Source organism: Helicoverpa zea, chromosome 19 (genome assembly GCF_022581195.2).
Source record: "Helicoverpa zea isolate HzStark_Cry1AcR chromosome 19, ilHelZeax1.1, whole genome shotgun sequence".
In the NCBI taxonomy this organism is placed as follows: domain Eukaryota; kingdom Metazoa; phylum Arthropoda; class Insecta; order Lepidoptera; family Noctuidae; genus Helicoverpa; species Helicoverpa zea.
Window position 1 is genome coordinate 11,206,491 of NC_061470.1, and position 21,711 is coordinate 11,228,201.

At 34.9% G+C, this 21,711-nt stretch overlaps 3 protein-coding genes across 3 annotated transcripts in view; 2 read left to right on the forward strand and 1 right to left on the reverse strand.

The window, feature by feature from the left end:
- The first annotated feature begins 2,110 nt into the window (after positions 1-2,110).
- Positions 2,111-10,193, forward strand: LOC124639583 (clavesin-2-like). Its single transcript, XM_047177019.1, has 7 exons — positions 2,111-2,267; positions 3,848-3,978; positions 8,152-8,305; positions 8,687-8,791; positions 8,958-9,105; positions 9,360-9,576; positions 9,881-10,193. The coding sequence occupies exons 2-7, from the start codon at positions 3,852-3,854 to the stop codon at positions 10,033-10,035; spliced, it is 906 nt and encodes a 301-aa protein (XP_047032975.1). The 5' UTR covers positions 2,111-2,267; positions 3,848-3,851; the 3' UTR covers positions 10,036-10,193.
- Positions 10,194-10,543: 350 nt separating this feature from the next.
- LOC124639584 (60S acidic ribosomal protein P2) lies at positions 10,544-13,199 on the reverse strand. The gene is made up of 5 exons (XM_047177020.1): positions 13,074-13,199; positions 11,923-12,095; positions 11,480-11,575; positions 10,954-11,037; positions 10,544-10,637 (listed from the first exon to the last, which is right to left on the reverse strand). The coding sequence occupies exons 2-4, from the start codon at positions 12,092-12,094 to the stop codon at positions 10,967-10,969; spliced, it is 339 nt and encodes a 112-aa protein (XP_047032976.1). The 5' UTR covers position 12,095; positions 13,074-13,199; the 3' UTR covers positions 10,544-10,637; positions 10,954-10,966.
- Positions 13,200-16,241: 3,042 nt separating this feature from the next.
- LOC124639789 (potassium channel subfamily K member 15) overlaps positions 16,242-21,711 on the forward strand; it is a 40,721-nt gene continuing 35,251 nt past the window's right edge. The window contains exon 1 of the mRNA XM_047177257.1: positions 16,242-16,621. The gene's annotated coding sequence lies outside the window, so the exon portion shown is untranslated. The remainder of the gene's footprint in view (positions 16,622-21,711) is intronic.

Sequence of the window (21,711 nt, forward strand, 5' to 3'; positions counted from 1 at the left end):
GCTACGCTTTCACGCAAAAACTACAAAACCGATCATCACGTTTGTACACATATTCTTGGTGGTAGGTACTAGAATGAACATAGGATACTTTTTATCAACACACCATGCGGGCGAAGCCGAGGACGGAAGCTAGTTCGATTATAAAACTACTTCACAATTAAATCACTTGAGACCGACATAGTTAAAAACAGGTACATGAACATTATTTTACATAAGCATGATTTGGTGCCTTTGTACGATACCATTATCTTACTCGCTTATTTTTTTTTTTGGGAATATCTACCGGAAAATTCATAACTGACACGAGGCAGGCCAGACGTGTCAAGGTCATTATTACCTGCTTAGTGACTAATGTTATCTTAATATTTATTTTCGGATTATCATATTTCATTGGACGATTATAAAAAATTACCTTATACATAAGTATTACAAGAGCGTAAGTATTTATAACAATCAAGCGGTTCTCTGGGTTTTGGAGATTAACAAAACCTTACCAAGGGCAGCAGACTTCCATGACGTAGCATACCTTGAAAATTGAAATTGCTCTGCAGTTCCGTCGATACTTAATGATTAATTGGTTTTGATTTTGGGCATAAACGTAGATGGATTGTGTGAAAGGCGATATGGCTAGAAAGAATGTCACTCGTGAGATGACATATGATGGCAGATAGAAGAGTAGGTATAGAAGGAGTAAACATGCTGAACCGAACCCCAATCAAATTGAGATACGGGCATTAGGATGATGACGATGATCGCTTACTCTCTAATTGGTGGTGATCATCTTTTTATATGGCCCTTTTTTGAGAGAAAAAAATATTGATGTACAAAAAGGGTCTAATGTACGATTGTGAGGGTTCAGAACTACTTATCTTCTGTCAAAGAGTTCAGTAGTCTAAACGTCAACGATGATCAATGCAAAACACTGCAGAAAACACACCATCTTCTCCGTATGCGAAGATATTTACGCCACACTGGATTAATAAGTTGGTATGTTATAATTAGTAAATAAATAATTCGATTATGAAGGTTTAAAAGGTCAGAATTTGGGCTAAAAACTGCGGAAGGTCGTAATGCATTATGAATGCAATAAAAAACAGTAGGTCAGCAGCTTGTCATGCTGAGTTGCAACTAAGTAAATTTTTATTAAATATTAATTAAATGCCAAAAATGATAAATATCTGCATTAAAACATTTTGTTATCATAGAGCTGAGAGTACATAAGTTGAAAACGGTACCTAAAAGCATTATAAGGATGGCCTTAACCTTTATTAAAATAAATACATTGAGTACCTATAAGATACGTAGTTATACTAAAACTTATATTTCGTATGTCCGTAAGTTACCTATGACAACCGCGCTGAGATGAGATAATCCATTACCGGTTTTACGGTTCCATTCCGGTTACAAAATTGCTAGCCATTGTTTAGGCATCCAGCATAGCTATCATAAAACGAAAAGTATTTATTTATCCATTACACTCTATAATAAGTTATTTTGTATACAATAATTTATCGTGTCATGGTAATAAAACACTGCAAATCGCGGATATTCATATTGAATATCACTGATGTTGAATTTACGCACTAGGTTTATAGAACGCTACGGGAATAGGCAGTGCGGGTTCTTTTAGCGCACGCAATTTTTTTTGTAGAGACAAAGGAATACATGCCTGCAAGATTTTAGCGGAGTTAAACACTCATTATAGTGGTTTCATTTTAGTAAATACAGCACTGCTTCATGCACTATGTGGGAACTACCTTATGCACTCGGATAAAAATAATAGGTACTTATATAGCTTTCCTCAATGAATGAGCTGTCAAAAACTGAAAGATTTTTCAAATCTAAAGATGAAAGTTGCTAAGATTAGCGCGTCAAAGCAAATCAACACTTTACTTCTTCACTTCAATTTCACAATAAATTTTTAGCTTTATACCTAATTCGAAAGCGGAGAATCACCCTCATTCGTATTTTACAAGTAGGTAGATCATCTCGTTCCTAAACCGTATTTCCTATTTCACACGTCGCAGTTAACTTGCCTAGTGCGTAACTCACCAAAGCCTTGTGTTGTGTACCGATATAATACGTGTTGAAATACTCTAACCGATTTACTTAGTACTGTATACGACACCGCGGGTACCGGTCGTGTCTGTGATCTTACGACATTTAACATTAGATCGTAAATCGTTTAATTCGTTTCATATAGTTTTTGTGTGTTTTATGTTGGATTGTTTATACTTTATTATTTGTGAATTTTCTACGTAAATAAGGTAATTTAATATTTATTTTATTAGTCACTTTTTTCTGTGGAGAGGAATAACGTTACTTAATAAAAACTGCCCAATGGGCTATTAAATAAATGATCCGAAAATTGATGTTGTAAAAAGACTGTTTTGAATAATATAAATCACTTACTGCTAGCTTTGATATCTATTACCTTTAAGGGAAAACGGAGAAGCATTAAATAAAAATGAACATCCTAATTTTGCAAGAAGGCGAGTAGTTTTATTAAAAAAATACCTGAATACTGAATATCGTCCAAAATTGTATGTCCACTCAAGATAAATTATTGCATGTCTAGTGACGAGAACTTCCATACAGTAAATTTCCTTACATCAGGAAAATTAATTCACTGATAAATTGCAACACGCACTGCATAAAACACATGACATATTAATTGATAGGTATCATAGCAAATTAAAAGTTGAGCAAAAAGGCTCGGGAGATGATATGCTGAGTTAGGCTGAGATGGCAAAAGTTTTTCAAAAAGTCTCCTAAGTAGGTATCTACCTACAACTTACAGGCTGTACGTTATTCTGCAGCCTGTAGTAATTAAAAACATTGAATTATTTACTCAGAACTTTTAATCGTAACTTTTTCATCTTAACATTATGTTGTAAAATGTTACATTTCAAAGTTTATTTACATTTATACTTAATTATGTACTTTGTGCACTAAGTTATATAAATTATCGTGTATTTTTATTGTACTTTTACGACGTCTAATTACTTAGGTGAGGTGGGTAGGTCAGTTATTGAGGAAGGTGCGCCAGATCTGACTAACGTAAAATTTAAAATACATGTCTTCATTTGTACATATAAGTGGAAAATAATGAAGTACCTACAAAGTATCCCTAATTAACTTAAGAAAACATAACAGATATTAAGGGAACGATTTGAATCCCCGAACTGCCCAATATTTTAACTCTACGACATTTTTATTGTGAACTAAATTTATGCAGTGTCAATGACCCCAGATCTTAGTAGATCCAGTTAAGAATATATTTTTTAACTATACCTGTTTTGGTAAGAGACACGAAAGTTTCGACTGAAACCAGTTTTTTTGAGACAATTATGCACAGGTACTGCCAATTTCGGAGCCTGTTTTCGCAATATAAAACCTGATGAATAGTGTACGACTGTGATTTATATATTGCAATAATATACCTATATAAATCTACAGCACATAAGTAGCTCGTGAAATTGGGGACTTAGTAATTTGAACTAGTAAGTAAGTAAGTACTTAACTAGGTTGTTAGTACCAAAAAGCCTGGTCTGCTAACATTACAAAATTACCGCTTTTTTTTAGACATTTTCCAATAAGATATAAATAAAAAAAAAAACACTTTTTCTTCATGCCGTTAGGGAAAGTGATTTCGTAACATGACTTGTATTTAATATTGTCATAATATGTATTTACACAGATCACATAATAACATTTACAATAATTTACATAGAACAACACTGAGTAAAAGTATCTAATGCAAAACAAGCAAAAGTGACGTAAAGTAAAAGTTATTGAAAATATCCGTCTACTCCAAGATCTAAAAACACTTCGTATATTTTTCTAGGACAATGGCTATCCAAGGCATATCTCTAGAAGACGAGTACAAGAAGAACACCGGCACCACGCCTTCTGATATCAAGAAGTTAAGAGACTGGCTCGGCACACAGCCCCATTTGCCTGCAGAATATATCACAGGTAACAGGCCCCTTTCTTCTCGTACTCAGAAGTAATCATGCTTAAGGTGGAATGGTGATTTGGGACTGTAAAGTCCAGGTTCCTCGAGGGGTTTTCCTTCACGTTCACTCAGTTGTTGGTGTCATCAGAAGCAGCCAGGGAATGCAAATGAGACCGCAGGCGGGAAAGAAACTTTACAGTATATTCTGTCACTGGCTACTTTTGAAGAAAGATCGCAGATCTAGACATCTACATGGTTAGGAGCCAGATTAGTGAATTATTTTGCGTACTTGCTTAAGTACTTTTTATTATAATAGACAAAAATGATCATTCGATGCTTAGGTAATTAATCATTATTTATTATACATTCGATTCCTTATTAAATATGAAAAAGTTCTAGCCATAAAAAGTAAGGCAAAAAATCTAGCTAAAAGAGTCGATTACCACGAACCCGTTAATTGCAAATGTGCACAATATTAGCTTTCAAGGTCTTTCGGTTTTAAGTATATATCACCTATTTACATTATTATATCACTAAGTTACCAGTTTTTCTTGCTATTACAATTATCAGAGTTCAATTGGAAATCTAATAAATTCAAATGTAAAATAGTGACAGACAAATATAAGAAAAATAAGCATAGGTAAGTGGGGTTTATCATGTGACTTACCCCTTTTAAAATTTTGAATAAAAAAAACAATATGGAGTCTATGCATGCAACTATGGAAAAATCAGCAAAACAAACAAAGTAGTTACTACCTACAGTACGCACCCATTAACGTCATCTCACAAAGATTACACTAATTAGCCAAGTACGAACAGTTAGTAATTTAGCCCACGAGGAAGCTGGCATTATGGGTAACCTACGGCAATCATGCCTCACCTTGCTATATGTGTAGCTAGTTTTTTTCATAGTGATTTAACTAAGCTAATTAATAGGTATGTTTAAATAGTAAACTAACTGCATGATAAGTAGGTATACAATACACATACATTGTTGATAACAGAAGGTTTTAGAGTATAGAACTTAAACTTAACAAGAGCTCAATATTGGTATTATGTAGCCTATGTAGGTAATATACATAAAGCGCAGATGTTATTCTGAATGGATGTAATAACAAAGTTCCTATGCAAAAATTGAAACAGAAAACTAAGTCGTCAAAATATTAAAACTTTTAGCCTCTTATTTTGTTGACATTACCTTCTTACTAACGTCTCTAGGAAACTAGGAACCGATTATGAGTTATGATGACACGTCTTGTCAAGTTATTAAAATGTCGTTTATCATTGTAACAGCAGTGTTAAGATGTTGTTAAGTTATCCATTTTTTACTTAAGTAACTGAATACAAGTTATGTCAAATGTAACAAAAAATGGTTCATGGCAAAACATCTAAATTTATTGTGTCACCATCCACACTCCCTGAGCGTTCCCCCTTGCTGGCTAACTTTTGAAGAAATAGGTGGGTGCCTGCTTAACTCAAAAAAATTGAGAAAATTATACCTAAAATAAATAATAGTTTAAAAAAAAACTAAAAAACACGCTTTTTATAGAAAAACGAACTAAAAATTAGAAAATAAATTTTAATGGATTTAAATTAAGAAAACAGTGTTAAAAATTTCAATGAATATAAATTAATAATAGTGTGAATACAAAAAAAAATGTTTAAAAAAAGATGTTTAAAAAAAGGTGCATGGTGTCAATAGTTCTAAATATTTTATTGACAGATATGAGTACAGTGATTTTCATTTCGATAATATCTTAAAAAGCACCCCACGCTTTTTTTAAATATTTTTTTTTTGTATTCACACTATTATTAATTTATATTCATTGAAATTTTTAACACTGTTTTCTTAATTTAAATCCATTAAAATTTATTTTCTAATTTTTAGTTCGTTTTTCTATAAAAAGCGTGTTTTTTAGTTTTTTTTTAAACTATTATTTATTTTCTACTTTTTAGTTTGTTTCAAAACTATTATTTGTTTTGTAGAATTAAAATTCTCTTTAGTATACAAAAAATTGTCAATATTAGAGAAAACGGCTAAAGATAATTATTGGAAATAAAAATTAACATCGAGTCCTGCCTTATCGACTGTAGAGAAAAATTCTAGAAAATTTTAATTAATTTTCTTACCTTATCGACTATAGATGAAAATTATATAAATTAACAAAAATCATATTTTGCAAATTGAAAAGCCTAGAAGTCGGTGTCTAATGGATGTTACTAAGTTATTATAATTTTGCCACCGACTTCTAGGCCGGTGCACCTAAAATTAGTTTTTTTTTTTGCTTTTTAGTGTTTTGGGAAGTCGGTTTAATTTTTTTGTAAAAAGGTTATTTATTTAAAGCTTTTCAGTGATACGAATAGTTGTCACTATCCATACAAGTGGGAAGTTCTCATCAATACAAAGAATATAAGTCCAAACGAGGTATTTTACATGTTCAGTTGTCGAGTTCCCTCGACTTTCTCTGGTCTCCATCATCAGGTCAGCTCCAAACCTTCACTGTTGCATAGGTCTTGTCAATACGAATAATCTAAGCCCAAACACGAAGTAGTTTACATATTCAGTTGACGAGTTTCCTCGACCCTCTCTGGTCTCCATCATCAGGTCAGCTCCAAATCTTCACAGTTGAATAGTGCTTTTAGGCGTACACCTGAGTGTCAAGTTTTTACCCTATGTATGCCTACAACTTTTGAAGGTTGCCCTCGATTTCTCAGGGTTTCCATCATCAGATCCTGACCTGATGACTATGGGACCAACTGCCAGCTATTCCGAGTCGAACAAAAAAACAATCACGTAAATCGGTCTATAAACCTCGGAGTAATCGATGTGTATGTGTAACCTCCTCCTTTTTGGGAAGTCGGTTAAAAATGGAATAATTTTATCAAATTAGTGTATTGTCATCGGTCCTCAATAAATCTACAAAGTTTGAACGAAATCTGGCCGTTTAAAGTGGGTCAAAATCGCGCCCAAAGAAGTCGGTTACAAACCTACAAACATACAAACATACAGGTGAAGCTAATAAAAAGCGTGTAATAACCCAGATAGGTAAACGATATTTTGCGAGGCAGGCCAGTTAGTCCTCTTTGACTGATAGTGGGTATAAATATCAAACACTCTATTAATGACAGATTCGTGTTGACAGATAGAAAAAATATAACTTCCTGCAGCTCATAGGTACATAAATGCAAATGTCCATACAATAGATTGACAGCTGCATTCGTGATGTTAATTGTACTAAATTAGTTAATCATAGCTTATTATCACTTCTTAACGCTGCATGCGGCATTAGCAGAATAAATTGATGATGGATAGGTACAAATGTGACTTTTTTTTTTTTTTATCGACGATGTCGATGGTGATAATGAGATCTTCCCCCTTCCCCCCTTCTTTTAATCGAGCAGACCTAGGCTAGTGGGAAGATAACCTATCACACTTTACTTTGACGGTCTAAATAAAAAAGTATGCAAAAACGAAAAGTCAACAACGGCTGATCAATTATTATTAGAATCAGCAAGTGTGGTGTAACATTCGTGCTTATTAGCTGCTGAAGCAATAAACAAAGATTTACGCACCTCTGCTAATTATATGGAGACTGCATGATACCAGCAATTTCAATATAATTGTGCTACAAGTTCATTAAGAATTCAGCTCATACCGCCATTTAGTAATATTAACAAATACCTAGTTGATCAATATTCCAGTCAGGAACCGTTCTCTATGCCAAGTGTGGGTATCCATCCATGTAGGTAGGCTTACAGGAATTTTGCAATCTCTTGGGGCCTGATCTTCATCAAATTATAGATATGCCTAGGTCAAAACCTTTTGTTATAGCTGGCCTGACCACGGTATACGGTATTGCTTAACCATACCAATGAAGCTACAAAATATTTGAACACGTCTTCAACGTCGGCCAAGAGATTTAAAAAGCCAAAAACATGATAAACTGGTACCGTGGAACTGGTATTCCTCTGATATTCTCTCAGATCAAATAAAATAAATAAATAACACAACAAACAACAAAGATTACCTATAAAAAGAAACTCCATTTATAATGGCAATTTTTACATAGAATCGAAAAATTCTCCATTATCTCAAAAGCGGAACAGAATTTCGAAAATATTGGTATAGATATCTCCTTTATATTGGGACCTACTTAACATGAGCAATCTTCAACTATTCACTCTCTCTCCAGACTTGGACCTGATCCTGACATTCCACAGCTGCGACCGCAGCGCGGAGGTGTCGAAGCAAGTGCTGGACCTCCACTACACGCTGCGGACGCTCTTCACCAACTTCTTCAAGGACAGGGTTATGGATGCGAAGGTCGAACAGAATCTTCAGAACGTGTAAGTTCTTTTCAGTAACTTTTCAATGTCCGTAATGTAACAAAGTTATGAAGTTTTGACGTCAAAGCCTATCTCTGGTTGAGCAACCTTGAAGGTATTGCCATGCGAACTGTTTTCCATTCTCAACATTTTTTTTTTCTATTGGCCTATTTATTTCTTCTCCTATAGATGTATGTACATACCTAACATTTATTTTTCGTTATTACCCAGTTCATTTTGAAAATTTTTGTACAATACAGTAATCACGAAAGTTAAAAATACGCATTAAATATTCTACACCCTGTGAATACGCATTAAATATTCTACACCCTTCCATATACCTACCTCTCTGATCGACCTTTAGAGTATTTATTTTAATGATACTACCGTCAATATTTACAGGTTACTCGAGCCACTACCCACTCGGTCCAGGACCGGAGCCGCCGTATTCTACTGTCGGCTGCTGGACTATGAACCAAAGAACTTCGAGTTTGCCAAGTCACTCAAGTCAGTATAATACCCACCACTCACTATTTCAATTAGGTACTTCTTCATCGATGAACTACTACTACTAGTTACCGAGGTTAAATAACCAATAAATAATTTTGCTTTATAATATCAGGACTATTCCTTATACCAATGATTTGCTTTATCTGTGTCATCGGTGTTTCAGGTCAGTTCTCATGATCCTGGATCTCTGGCAATTCGAAGAGGGCACGTGGCCTGGCTTCGTGCTGATCTTCGACCTGGAGGGGCTCCGGCTAGGCCATCTAGCCAGGCTTGATGTGCAGACTCTTCAGCAGTTCCTCTATTATTTACAGGTGAGAAACAAATAACATATCGCTTGCCCTACGTTTGGGGAAATGCAGTCGAACAATACAGAAACTAACATTGATCAACAATTATCTCTGTCAGCAAAATCTGGATTTGATTATCGTTAAAGGATCATAACTATAATGTTGTAAAAATCCCTAGCAGTTACTTTTGTTAGGGCTTAGTAAATAAGTATAAACCTAAAGCATAAAATCATTGGAAGCTACATAGCATCTTTACTTATGTTCATCATTTTTTTCAGGAAGCCATGTTAGTAAAAATCGAAGGCCTACATTTCCTCAACGCGCCATCTTTCATGGACCGGCTCATGATGATGATCAGGCCGTTCCTCAAGAAAGAGATGATGGATGTCCTCGTCATCCACCAGATCGGAGCCAAGACCTTGGACAAGTTTGTGCCGATGGAGGGCCTGCCCAAAGAAGCCGGCGGGAATTATAAGACTTATGATGAATGCAAAAGTAAGTTTACGACAACCAGATTTACTACATATTTACCAAACGTATTTTAAAAACTAAAGTAACTACGTCTGTCGGTCGGCTTTTGTGCCAGAACTATTGCTGACTTAAATAAATTTTGGAACACCGATGGCCTAAAACCGAGCAAGGAAATGAGCTTTTTTATCCGAGTGCGGGATGTGGTTCCCTCTCAGAACGCGATCCTCTTAAAGTTCAGATTTCTATAAATTGTGAATATTACATTTAGTTTGTTAATTTTCACAGTTCGTCATTCGAAAACTACAAAGCTTATGTTATAAATTTTCAGATGCAATGTTAGCCAGACTACGTGCAAACAAGGAATTCTTCGTGAAAGAGAACAAGAAGCGAGTGACCGAAGCCAAGCGGCCAGGCAAGCCGAAAACCATCTCAGATATATTCGGCAGCGTCGAGGGGTCTTTCAAAAAACTCGATATCGATTAAAAATAAAAATGGAGATGGGAACGTGTTATTAAAATGTTTTAAATTAGCGCCATCTGTTGAGCATTTTTATAATAACAGGGATAATAGGGGCTCGATATTGTTTTTTAAAGAATTTACAGTGGCCATTTCGTTATTATTAAATGAATTTGTTTTAATTATCGATGTGTCAGTTTTTTGACGTGACAACGTCTTATAAATCGATGAAGCCGGCTGCACGCACGAAAAAACATGACTCATGCGGCGTTACCTCGCTCCGAGGCGTTCTGTTTAAGGCTTGAAGTGCAAGCGAGAGCACGCAACGAGCGACAAAGAAGCACGATCGCCCTCCGCTTTCGGCAGTGTTCGACATCTGACGATCAATTTCTTATGACGTTGTCACGTTCGACTATCGTCAGTAAACCGACTTTACAGACAACCGTTTTTTTCATTAACTTGTAGGTCATCGAAAGAAAAATACTGCAAAATCAGTTTGCTGAGTTAGGAATTTGGACGAAATAAAAGTAATATGAACGTTTATTTAGCAATATATTTCATAGAAACATAAATGCTGACATTTTACGCTTACACCATAGAAAATGGAATAACGACCAGCGCCGCGCAAACTGAAACAATAAGAAAAGAAAATTATAATCTTTGCCAAATAAAACAGAGGTTTACAATTTGTTTATGTTATGCATCAGTAAGGGTAAGTAGCATCAAAAGCTTTCAGTCGAAAGATGGTGTTGTTTGAAATCATCATAACAAAAAATATTGAAATATTGCACCAAATACTAATGTATAGTGCTTATTTTGCATCTCTTAAAACAAAAATTTCTCAAATTCAATAAGGTTCATGAAAACTGTTCCTTCAATAATTTAAAAAGATTTACAACAGTACTGAATTTACTAAATAAATACTTAGTATAACCATGAACTCACCTGCGAAGTGCATTTAGTCAAATAGACCGAAGCCCATGTCCTCATCTTCTGACTCAGACTCCTCCTTCTTGGCCTCTTTCTCTTCTGCAATAGAGAAGACAAGAGTTAGCAAGAGTTTAGAACATAGGGGATGTATGTGTAGTATGGAAGACCTCAGGTAATGTAAGTTGCAGCACAGGCTGTCAGTCGAAAGATGGTGTGTTTTGAAATCATCATGAAAATAGTGTATCATAAAAACCAACAATTTAAATGTAATACATAATGCAGTCTATAACCAACATTACATATATTTATTTGGTGCCAACAGTGGCATTGCTCAGCTGTGTACACATTTACACAGTTAAAGTAAATTATTACTGAAATGCTTATTGTAATTACCGATTTTTCCCTTGCGAGCAAGGTGTAATACAATTCTATGTTATTTGCCTCTTTACTAAGTGGTTACTCTGACAATAATATCAAGAAAATCACTACTGGCATGAGATGGAAGAGCTATTCCAATCCCTAATAAGGATCAGACACATACCTTTCTTCTCCTCGGCGGCGGCAGCAGCGGGCGCGGCTCCACCGGCGGCGGCGGGGGCGGCGCCACCAGCAGGCATGGACGACAGCTTCTCACGGCCTGAGGAAGAAAGTTGGATATTTCTTAGTATAAATGTTCTGTGATTTGTGGTCTGTTAATAGGACATTTAGAAGTCAAAGGATTTATTTAAATATGAATACAGTAAGATGTCACAAATAACTTTACTTTTGTTTGAGTTCGGGAGCATCTAAAATTGCAATAAGGCTTAACATAAGTACATCATCTGTTCATTAGTTGTTCTACTGAACATCAAAAACTTCTTTATTATGATCGGTCAAAAAAAACATGTTTATTCTCCACTGGTAATTATGGCATTAATTACCCTTTTTCAAACATGAATTAGTTAAACTGCAGGTACAAATTACTTTTATGAAATGTTAACTTACCCTGTTCAATGAGCTCCTCAACGCTCTTGCCGTTGAGCTCAGCGATGACCTTCTTCAGCTTCTCACCGTCGGCCTCGATACCCACGGAGCTGAGGATCTTCTCCACGTCCGCTGCTGCCGGGGACGCCTTGCCTCCCAGCACAGCCAGTAAATACGCGGCCACGTAACGCATTCTGAAAGTTACGGATGTTATGGTTTAACATGGCTTGATAACTGAATAACTGTTCTTGTAGAGTTGCCTTGTTTTACAAGTTGGCTAATAAAATAATTTGATATTACTGTGCATATACGAGTGTGAGATGTTAAGAACATAATAATATCTTTTTGTAGGTGAAATCTATCCCTAAAATAACACTGATTGTCATTGCAGATACTGAATAAACGTACATGTTCCGAACAATTCACCAATCTGTTGTTTGGGTGAAATTATTATAATTGTGTTAAGTTGGTATTTAGATACATGGTACATGTTCACTACTCACATAAAATTAACAAGATGTTATTGTGCTCTATAGTTTCTTTCCTGTCTTACAGAGCTATACAACTTTGTTTACATATTGGCTCAAGAATTAGGATTTCTGCCAAAGAGATATATTTAGAAATGAGAAATGCATTGCTGTATACATGCTACAACTTAATTAAAGTATATAAGTTCTAGTAATTTCATTTGCACAATTACAAAGTGTGCTCAATATTTTAGGTTATAAACACACAATGTCAATTTCACGAAAGCCGGCTTATATTGCCACTTTCTGGGTGTAATTACACCATAAGTAGGCTATTAACAGTGTAATTAATGCTATCGAACCCGTACAAATACCATGTTTCTTGAAAATAACACGAAACGCTCGTCACAACATAATTGACACATGGGAGGCAAATTGTGTTTAAACGAGTATTTAGAAAGTATGATAGGCAGAATACCGAGAAATGATACTGAAGAAGACATGTTTGAAATTAACATAAAGTGGGAATTGATAAAAACTTAGCAAACACTGAAGTTTTACCGCCTATGTCAGTCTGGCGCGCGCATTACCGAAATCCAACTTAATCACATGATTTACACTTTACCCGAGCAAGAATGATTATACCACACATTCTTAATACACTTAAAATTGTAATCACAATTATATTTTAAAAATATCACTTACTTTTAAGTCGATTTGACACGAAACGTGTGATGCCGAAAAATAAACGTTCGTCTTGAACAAAATGTCAAGAGGAAAGAGGGAGGGCGGGCCGGGTGCGGGGAACGTCACTGGGTTGACAGTTCTAGAGAGGCCTATGCAGATATCGATAAATCGACTAAACTAAAATAAATGGAGTTACTAAATAGTACAATAACAAAAGTATTCTTGTAGTTTTTATTTTATTTTTTCTTGTATGTTATAATTTTATGATAAGCAATAATTAAATAGAACTAAAAATATGGCTGTTCTTCAAATCAATTCATTTTGGTACTACATAAATAGTATTGATAGTATGTGTCTAGTAACTACAAAATATAAAATTGTATAAATAAAGAAACAATGTTTATACAAAATCTGTATGACAGATTACATTTAAGGTGATTTTAAAACATTACCGTACTTGTAATGTTACAATTTAAATTGTGTTTAGTCGATTTTCATGATCATCAATAGTTTACGTCCAAGCTCAAAGATGGCGTTGCATGCCTTAAAATTTCTTTAGCTTCAAAGAAATACGGAGGTAATTTAACTGATTATTTTCTCGTTATGTGGTTAGGGCTTTGAAAACATACCTGCTATAGGGTTAAGACAGCAGCTTGAGACAAAATGATTCATTATTGAATGACAGAAAAGCATAAAAACGTTTATTTCAAAGAAACAATAGCAGAATGCCACATACGCTTCAATCGTAATCGAGTCGGGATTGGATATCAGTCGAATCGAGTCGGACGTGAATTGTATGTTACTTAAGTAAAATTAGGAGAATCGGGCCCCTGGTTTGGCTCAATCGATTTTGATGGTGTTTTGAGCATAGTATTTGTTAGACTTAGGAGAAGGTTTTAGGTATATTAAGGAAGTCGGTATTAATATTAATATTTCTGTAAAAAAACTTGTCCGATATAGAACACACACCGTGATGGATTTTTAACAGTACCTACTTAAAAACTTGTGTTATGAATAGCCCAAAAAATAACCCTCTAACAAAAAATATCCGTTTATTCAGCACAGTATTAACAATGAGAACCAAGTACACCCAGAAACAAAAGTGAAAACACCAATTCGCTGGATTCTGTTTATTCGATGTTCGACGTCGACACATTTGTACAATTTCGAAATGAAACCACCGTATTGTAGGTAGGTAGATAGCTTGGAGAACAAAATAACTAGCGGAGGTGCCATAACGGACCATACCCTAAGAAAGAAGAGCGCCAAAACGTTCCTTTTTTCGCCCTTACACGCCTTCTTTGGACCCGATTTTTTTTTAATACCAAAAATCGTTGACATGAAAATGAAAAATCTCAGAGAACCCGAACGCTTTGTTTATTCGTAGATTGTTTTGGTCATACTCACCGTACGTATTTGACCTAGAAGAATGGGCCTGACCTAGCTGCACTATGGCATCTCCACTTATGTTTCCTTGCTCCGTGGTACATAGGTATATCATAGTGTTTCTATTTTATATGTCAAACGGGACTGAGTTATGACTGCACTGTACTGCGGATACAGGAACTTTTATCGGAACGACACGTAGCGTTAATCATGACAATTTTCCGATAGTTAACAATTTCGGGGAACGGGGTAATGAATTGCGATTCATTTAGATATTGTCAGTGATATTGTTTATTGGGCAGGAGTATGTATTGCTGTCTAATTTTGATTGAGATTATTATAGAGAGTTATGTCTGTTTTCATGTCAACCTGTTATAATAAAAATAATTAAAAATGAAAACTGTTGTAACTGGGAATCTGGGAATATTGTTATGAGTCTAGATTGAAGATTGCTACATGTACTCTCCTAATGTCATCTTTTGTATTTATTTATTTATTTATTGCATTGATCCTATGAATTCCTATGTAATGTTGGTACACATGGTCGTATTTTAAACCAGATGCCAGCAGGTAGGTAACTATTGGAGCTTAATTATATTTCAGGCCAGATATTTGACCTACCAGACTTCCTTTATTTACTACAATCATAACGGAAACACGAAGAAAATGGGTAACCTGTTCTTCTTCTAAGATTATTACATCCATATTTTTGATACCCATCAGACAGGCAAATTAATTTAGCATATTTTTGGTTACAGTTACAAATTGAGGGCTTTCATCCACATAAATGAAATAAATGCAAATTGAATAGAAAATAAGTAAGAGGAGACAGAAACCTAGCTTTTTCCTACTACTGATTCTATCTCGAGATATTTAACTTTTACACAGCAACTGGCCAGACAACTAAAGGGCTTCTAGCATTTTCAGAGGACTAGGAGAAACTCGATATCGAAGAACATAAAATCTTCAGCCAAACCACAAGGAGAGTTTAGAGGTTCTCTAAACTGTAAACCCACAATGACATCAGCATTACTATCACAATACATATAAAGTGAGTCCATGTTATTATCGCTTGCAAGCTATCCCAGCGAGTAAAGCCGACTATTCCCGAAATACACCGGACGGCGGCGCACGGCGCGGCGTACAATAAAAACTAAAACTGATACGCAACGACCGCCGTCGCACGCGCACCTAATATTAGACCAGACAGGCCAAAGATTATTGTAGATGAAAGTCGTGGATGTTTCTGCCTATGTATTGAATTGCTCAGTTAGTAGTTCACTCTGATCCTTACAAACGAATGTACCTCAAAGAATGTAACCAGTATCTCGTATCTATTCTGTGTAGCTCGAGGCTAGCTAAGGGTTGATTAATTTTATTATAATTTCGTAATTTTACACATTATACAATCAATTGTGCAGCTTTGAACCTATTAAGTAGCCAAGCCAATGCTGAAAATGAATGAATGAAGGTTCCAGTCACATACACGTTAAAAGTTGCACTTCATAGCATTAGGATAAATTAATTGTTCATATGCAATTTATAAAGGTCGCCGGAAGACGCTGGATGCAGGTCGCCTCCAACAGATATCTGTGGAGATCTAAGGGGGAGGCCTATGTTCAGCAGTGGACGTCCTATGGCTGAGATGATGATGATGATGATGATGATGATGAAGCAATTTTCACCGAATCTGTTTAATTTTGTATTGATGTGGTGAATGTACAGATTGTTGCATTTAATTTTAGGTCTAGTCTAATCTGTTGTATGATCTTTGTCGGAGTTTATACCAACCCCGATACAGCCGGTTTATTGGTTAGTCGGCGTGTGAGCTACATATCAATAGAACATTCCTAGCGTCTTACCTGTTACGCACCAATCGTAAATATTATTTGATAAATTAAAATTCTCATAAATCCTAACAGTGCCACCGTAAATTTTACAACTGTATAAATAATATGGAATTCCTCCGAAAGAACCAATATTAAATCGATTAAAATAGTGGTAGAGTGTTGTGAAATCGACTAAATTTTAGTGGTGTGCTGATATAAACAAAGTTTTAAAATTGGAACTTAATAGGTTTTAAAAAACAAATAGGTGTTTTATTTTGTGATGGAAACTTGCAGCGTGTGTTGGAATATAAAAGTGAATAATATATAATAACAATAAAGCTTCGGGAATAGGTGAGTTTATTTAATATTATTCTAAGATATCATTGGTTAACAGACGTGTTCTCATTTACTCGGAAGCTGAGGTAAGAAAACGATCCATCTTTTCTTTGCGATTGTCTATTTGCTAACGTTAGAACCTCGATTACAATCAATCCAAACTTCGATTGAAATTAATACTTACCTACCTACTTAAAGTGAATTCATTCAAGATTAATGAATACTTTCGGTATGTAGCTACTATCAGATAATTAGTTACCTAAATTAAGTAATCTTAGCGGCAGATCCTTCAAAGAACTACATAGTTCTTCACGTTTAGCATAGCTAACTTCACAAAAAAAAATGTATGTTCCAATCAATCATTCCTGTCATATGTGAGAATATGTGGGACCTACCTACATAAATAAAACGCAGGTACCTATAAATACTTACATAGTAGTCTTTTCTAGGTAATTAGGCTTAATTGAAACATCTAGGTAACCCTTATTCCAGCCGAGTGTGATCCGGACTCCCGAAAGGTTCCGTACCATTTTTTATGAAACCAAAAAAGCATATTGTGAAGGCGCTCCTTAAATACTTAGATACCAATTTATTTTATTCTAAAATAACGGTTTAGGAAATACGGCTTCAATACCTATACGAAAACTATTAAAGAACCTATTAAATATTATTAAATATCCATCCCATTAAATATACTATATCCTTCTAATTGAATACGGAATCCTACAAAATTCAAAAACTCGTACGCAACGCCCATTTTATTTTGCTTTTGTTAATATCAGTTCTTGTTTGAAAATGAATTATAAGGCTGAATTCACATCGTCGGCGAAAATTAATTCTAAACAAACTTTTCTTTTTTATTATTTTTGCGTAAAAAAGTCTAGTTTATTTTAACATTTCAATAACATTAGAATATGATATATGCGTTCAAAAATGTTAACAAGATTTTTTTATTATTATTTATATGCGCCTACTCCGTAAGATTTCCGTTAAATATCAATGATGTGTCAGACAAATCATATACGATGTCAAAATAGAGGCAGTTTGGGAATTTAAATACGATTCTCAGCAGAAAAGAACTTCTAAATGTAGTTTTCACATTTTATTCGCGTGAGTTTTGATATGTAATAGGTGCTGTAATTTATTTTCCTGTGCCAAATTAAAGTTCCTTTTCTTTGTAAAAAAATATATTGGTAAAGGAATTGTATACCTAGGTTAATTAAAAGTTCATTTTGGTTTCATGGTTATATTAAATACCAAAGGAAGTTTTCGTTTTCGTAATATTCTATCTATACCCATCTTACTAGGTTTCCCTTCATACCACTCAATAAATAAATACCACTTCACCTTCCATGGAAAGAGAATGCTTTTCTTAACAAACCTTGTTGAAAAAATGTGTCGACGCCACATCGTTGCAAGTGCCCCAATGACGTCCCAATGACAGTGGAAGCTATAAAGCAGAATAGCTGGTCATCCATCCACTACCCGTACAATAAACGAAGCTTAACTTAACGAGCCATCAGCCCCTCGACAGCACAGACGAGTGTAGTTAGTTAAATCGAGAGATATTCATTCCATCAAAGTTCTGTCGGTCTGTCCTGTGGGTAGGTATGCCTTTATAAAGACGGAATTATTTTATTTTATTTTATTTATTTGGGACAAAAAACAGTTACATGCTTAGCTTAATACAAACAGATCCTTATGTTTACATATTATTCTACGAAAATACACATAATTGCATGCAAAACAGTGTTATTATACATGTAACCCACACTATTGTCCACGAATTAATAAAGAAATTCAGTAGAAAAAAACAAACATACAGTGTGCATCACAAAAAAAAATTAAATTGAAGACTGTTATGAAGATCAGATACAGAAAGGTAAAAAAAACTAAAATATCTTATGTAGTTAATAACTCTACTGCTTTTGCCTTAAAACTATTTTTGGAAAGAGTAAAAATGTCAAGCTCCATAAAATGAGTATTGTACGCGTCAACGAGGCGACGGAGAGGCATGCGTACCCCAGCGTTAGTTCTGCACGAATTTGTGTGGAATAGTCGAGGCACACGTACCCCACGAAGCATGACGGACCTAGGTACTGTATAATTTAAACTATTTGATAAATCAATACAGTCGAATCTATTGTTGCATATGCCATATAGCATCATTACACCTAGAAGAAGCCGTCTAGATTCCAAACTAAGAACTTTATAACGTGTCAGTAATTGTTCATAGGAGGCTCTAGGACGATAACATTTAAAATTCATAGTACGTAAATACTTTTTTTGGACAATTTCTAGCCTATCCTTGTACTTATCATATAAAGGATTCCAGATTTGAACGGCGTATTCTAATTGCGAGCGAACCAGGGTTTTATATAATAATAAGAATGTAGATGGTCGTACAAAGTTACAAGAAAATCTCATCACCAGTCCATACATCCGAAAGGCTTTTTTCACTATATTATCAATATGAGTATCAAAATGTAGACGACAGTCAAGAGTAACACCTAAGTCGCGGACGGATTGGACTTCATTTAGACTTATGTTATTTATTGAATAATTAAAATTGATTTTATTAATTTTTTTTGTAAATGTAATTTTGAAACATTTAGGAAGGCTAAGGAATAGTTTATTTTTGAGGCAGTATTCATAAAATCTATCAAGGTCCTGTTGCAAATCATAGCAGTCACGAATATTTTTGCAAGTGTTATATATTTTCATATCGTCTGCATACATCAAAAAATGTGAGTTAACAAAGCAATGTTTAATGTCATTAATGAACAATACAAAGAGAAAAGGCCCTAATACTGATCCCTGCGGAACCCCGGATTTTACTACTATAGAGTCTGATTCATGCCCATTAATAACGATTTTTTGAGTCCTATTGAAAATATATGAAGCAAACCATCTAAGCAAATTGCCACGTATACCATTAAATGCAATCTTTTCCATAAGTAGAGCATGATCCACCTTGTCAAAGGCCTTCTGAAAATCTGTGTAAACAGCGTCAACCTGTACCCGACCATCCATTTTTTCAAAAAGATAGTTCACAAAACTCATGAGATTAGTGGTAGTAGAGCGACGTTTGACGAAACCATGTTGTTCAGGTATAATAAGATGACGGATATGAGGATATAGCGCACTGTGTACAAGTCGTTCAAAGACCTTTGACAAAGTGGAAAGAATGGAAATGGGTCGGTAATTCTCTACATTATTTTTATCGCCACTCTTGTATACAGGGGCGATCGAGGCTTGTTTCCAAACAGTAGGGAAGACCCCTTCCTTCAAACATTTATTAAAAATTATATGTAACGCAGTGGATAACTGGTCGGATGTTTTTATGAAGAAAGAAGGTGGTATGCCGTCAGGTCCAGCCCCTTTAGAAGAATCCAGCGACTTTAATGCTTTACAAATAGATTCCTTTGACAAGTAAATGTCAGAGATGCACGGCGAATTGTCTTCATAGCAATTAGACGGTTGCCATTGGTCTGGGTCGAAAGTAGAGGGTTCGTACACAGATGAAAAGAAAGTTAAAAACAGATTGCATATTCCCTTGGGGTTATCAGAAGAAATATTTTTGTAATGCATATTATCAGGATACTTAGCTTTGCCTTTCTGGGAAGAGACATACGACCAAAAGTACTTTATAGATTTTGGAATGCTATCCTCGACCGATGTCATATATCGCTTATAACATTTTGTGGTCTCATTGTGACACAGTTTACGATAGTTTGAATAACGCACATAATCAGAGTGATTACCATAATTCTTCCACTTAATCCAAGCATGTTCCTTAGTTTTAAATATTTTTATTAGAGAGGGTGAAAACCAAATCGGAAATTTTGATTTTTTAGAATAAGTTAATGGAATATGTGATCTAATAACTCCGTATATAGTTTCATAAAAACAATCAACAGCCAACTCAGATGAATGATGAGAGAGTAACACGTCCCAATCCACGTTCCCTAAGTCCCGAATGATGCAATCATAGTTTGCTTTGTAAAAATTATACCTGCGAACCTGATTACATTTCATCGGCTTGAACTGCACATTTAGTTGGGTTAATATACAGAATGGAGGGTGGTGACTATCGGGATTTACCAGGAAACTACAAGGCACCGTTTGAGGGTCTGCATTAGAGATAATCAAGTCTAGCACACGACCTAAACTATTTTTTGTGTAGTTGAACTGTAGACCATTTATTATATTTATAAAACTAAGTAATACACGTCCCGCAGAGTCTGTGTGTCGGGCAGTGGCATGATTGCCCTGCTGCACCCAGTCAATATTAGGCAAGTTATAGTCACCAAAGAAATGATATGAATTACAATTAGGATTATTAGCTAGGCCTTGCAGCATGTCTAAGTACTGTTCATATATTTCTATACTAGACGCTGGGGGTATATACACGACACCAATAATATGGCGTGTATTTCGCTGGGCGGCAGGAATCTGTACCAATACTTGTTCGATTTCAGAGTTAAGTAATTGAGCTGTCAAAATTGTTGCACGCAATTCACGAAGCACAGCAATCAAAACACCGCCACCGTCCTTTTTGTTCGTCACGACACGGTCCCGATCACATCTAAAAACAACATATCGATCATCAATAAATTCATTATCACTAATGTCAGGAATAAGCCAAGTTTCAGTCAGGACAATAACATCATAGGAGTTACTCAATATGTTCATATAGAGCATTTGCAACTTTGTACGGGTACCTCTACAGTTCTGATAGTAAAACGTAATGTTGTTAGTAGCCATAAATAACCGTAATATTACAGATCAGTATAGCATATCTATTTCTGCCCAGAAGATAATATTGGAACCCGATAACTATCGTAATTATATAATAAGTTGCAGATAAGCTAGAATTACAAATTAGTTTAAGTTTACTACAATGTTTGTACTTTAATATAGTTTCTAATATTATACACAAATGTTTAATCGACCTATAAATATCCAGTATCACGTGAAATAGAAAATGTAAGAATATTTGGAGTTTAAGCAATGACAAGCAATGGCACAAGCAAGTGGGTAATAGATAAATATAACATTTAAAATTGATGTACTCATAAATTATACATATAAACTTTTCAAAT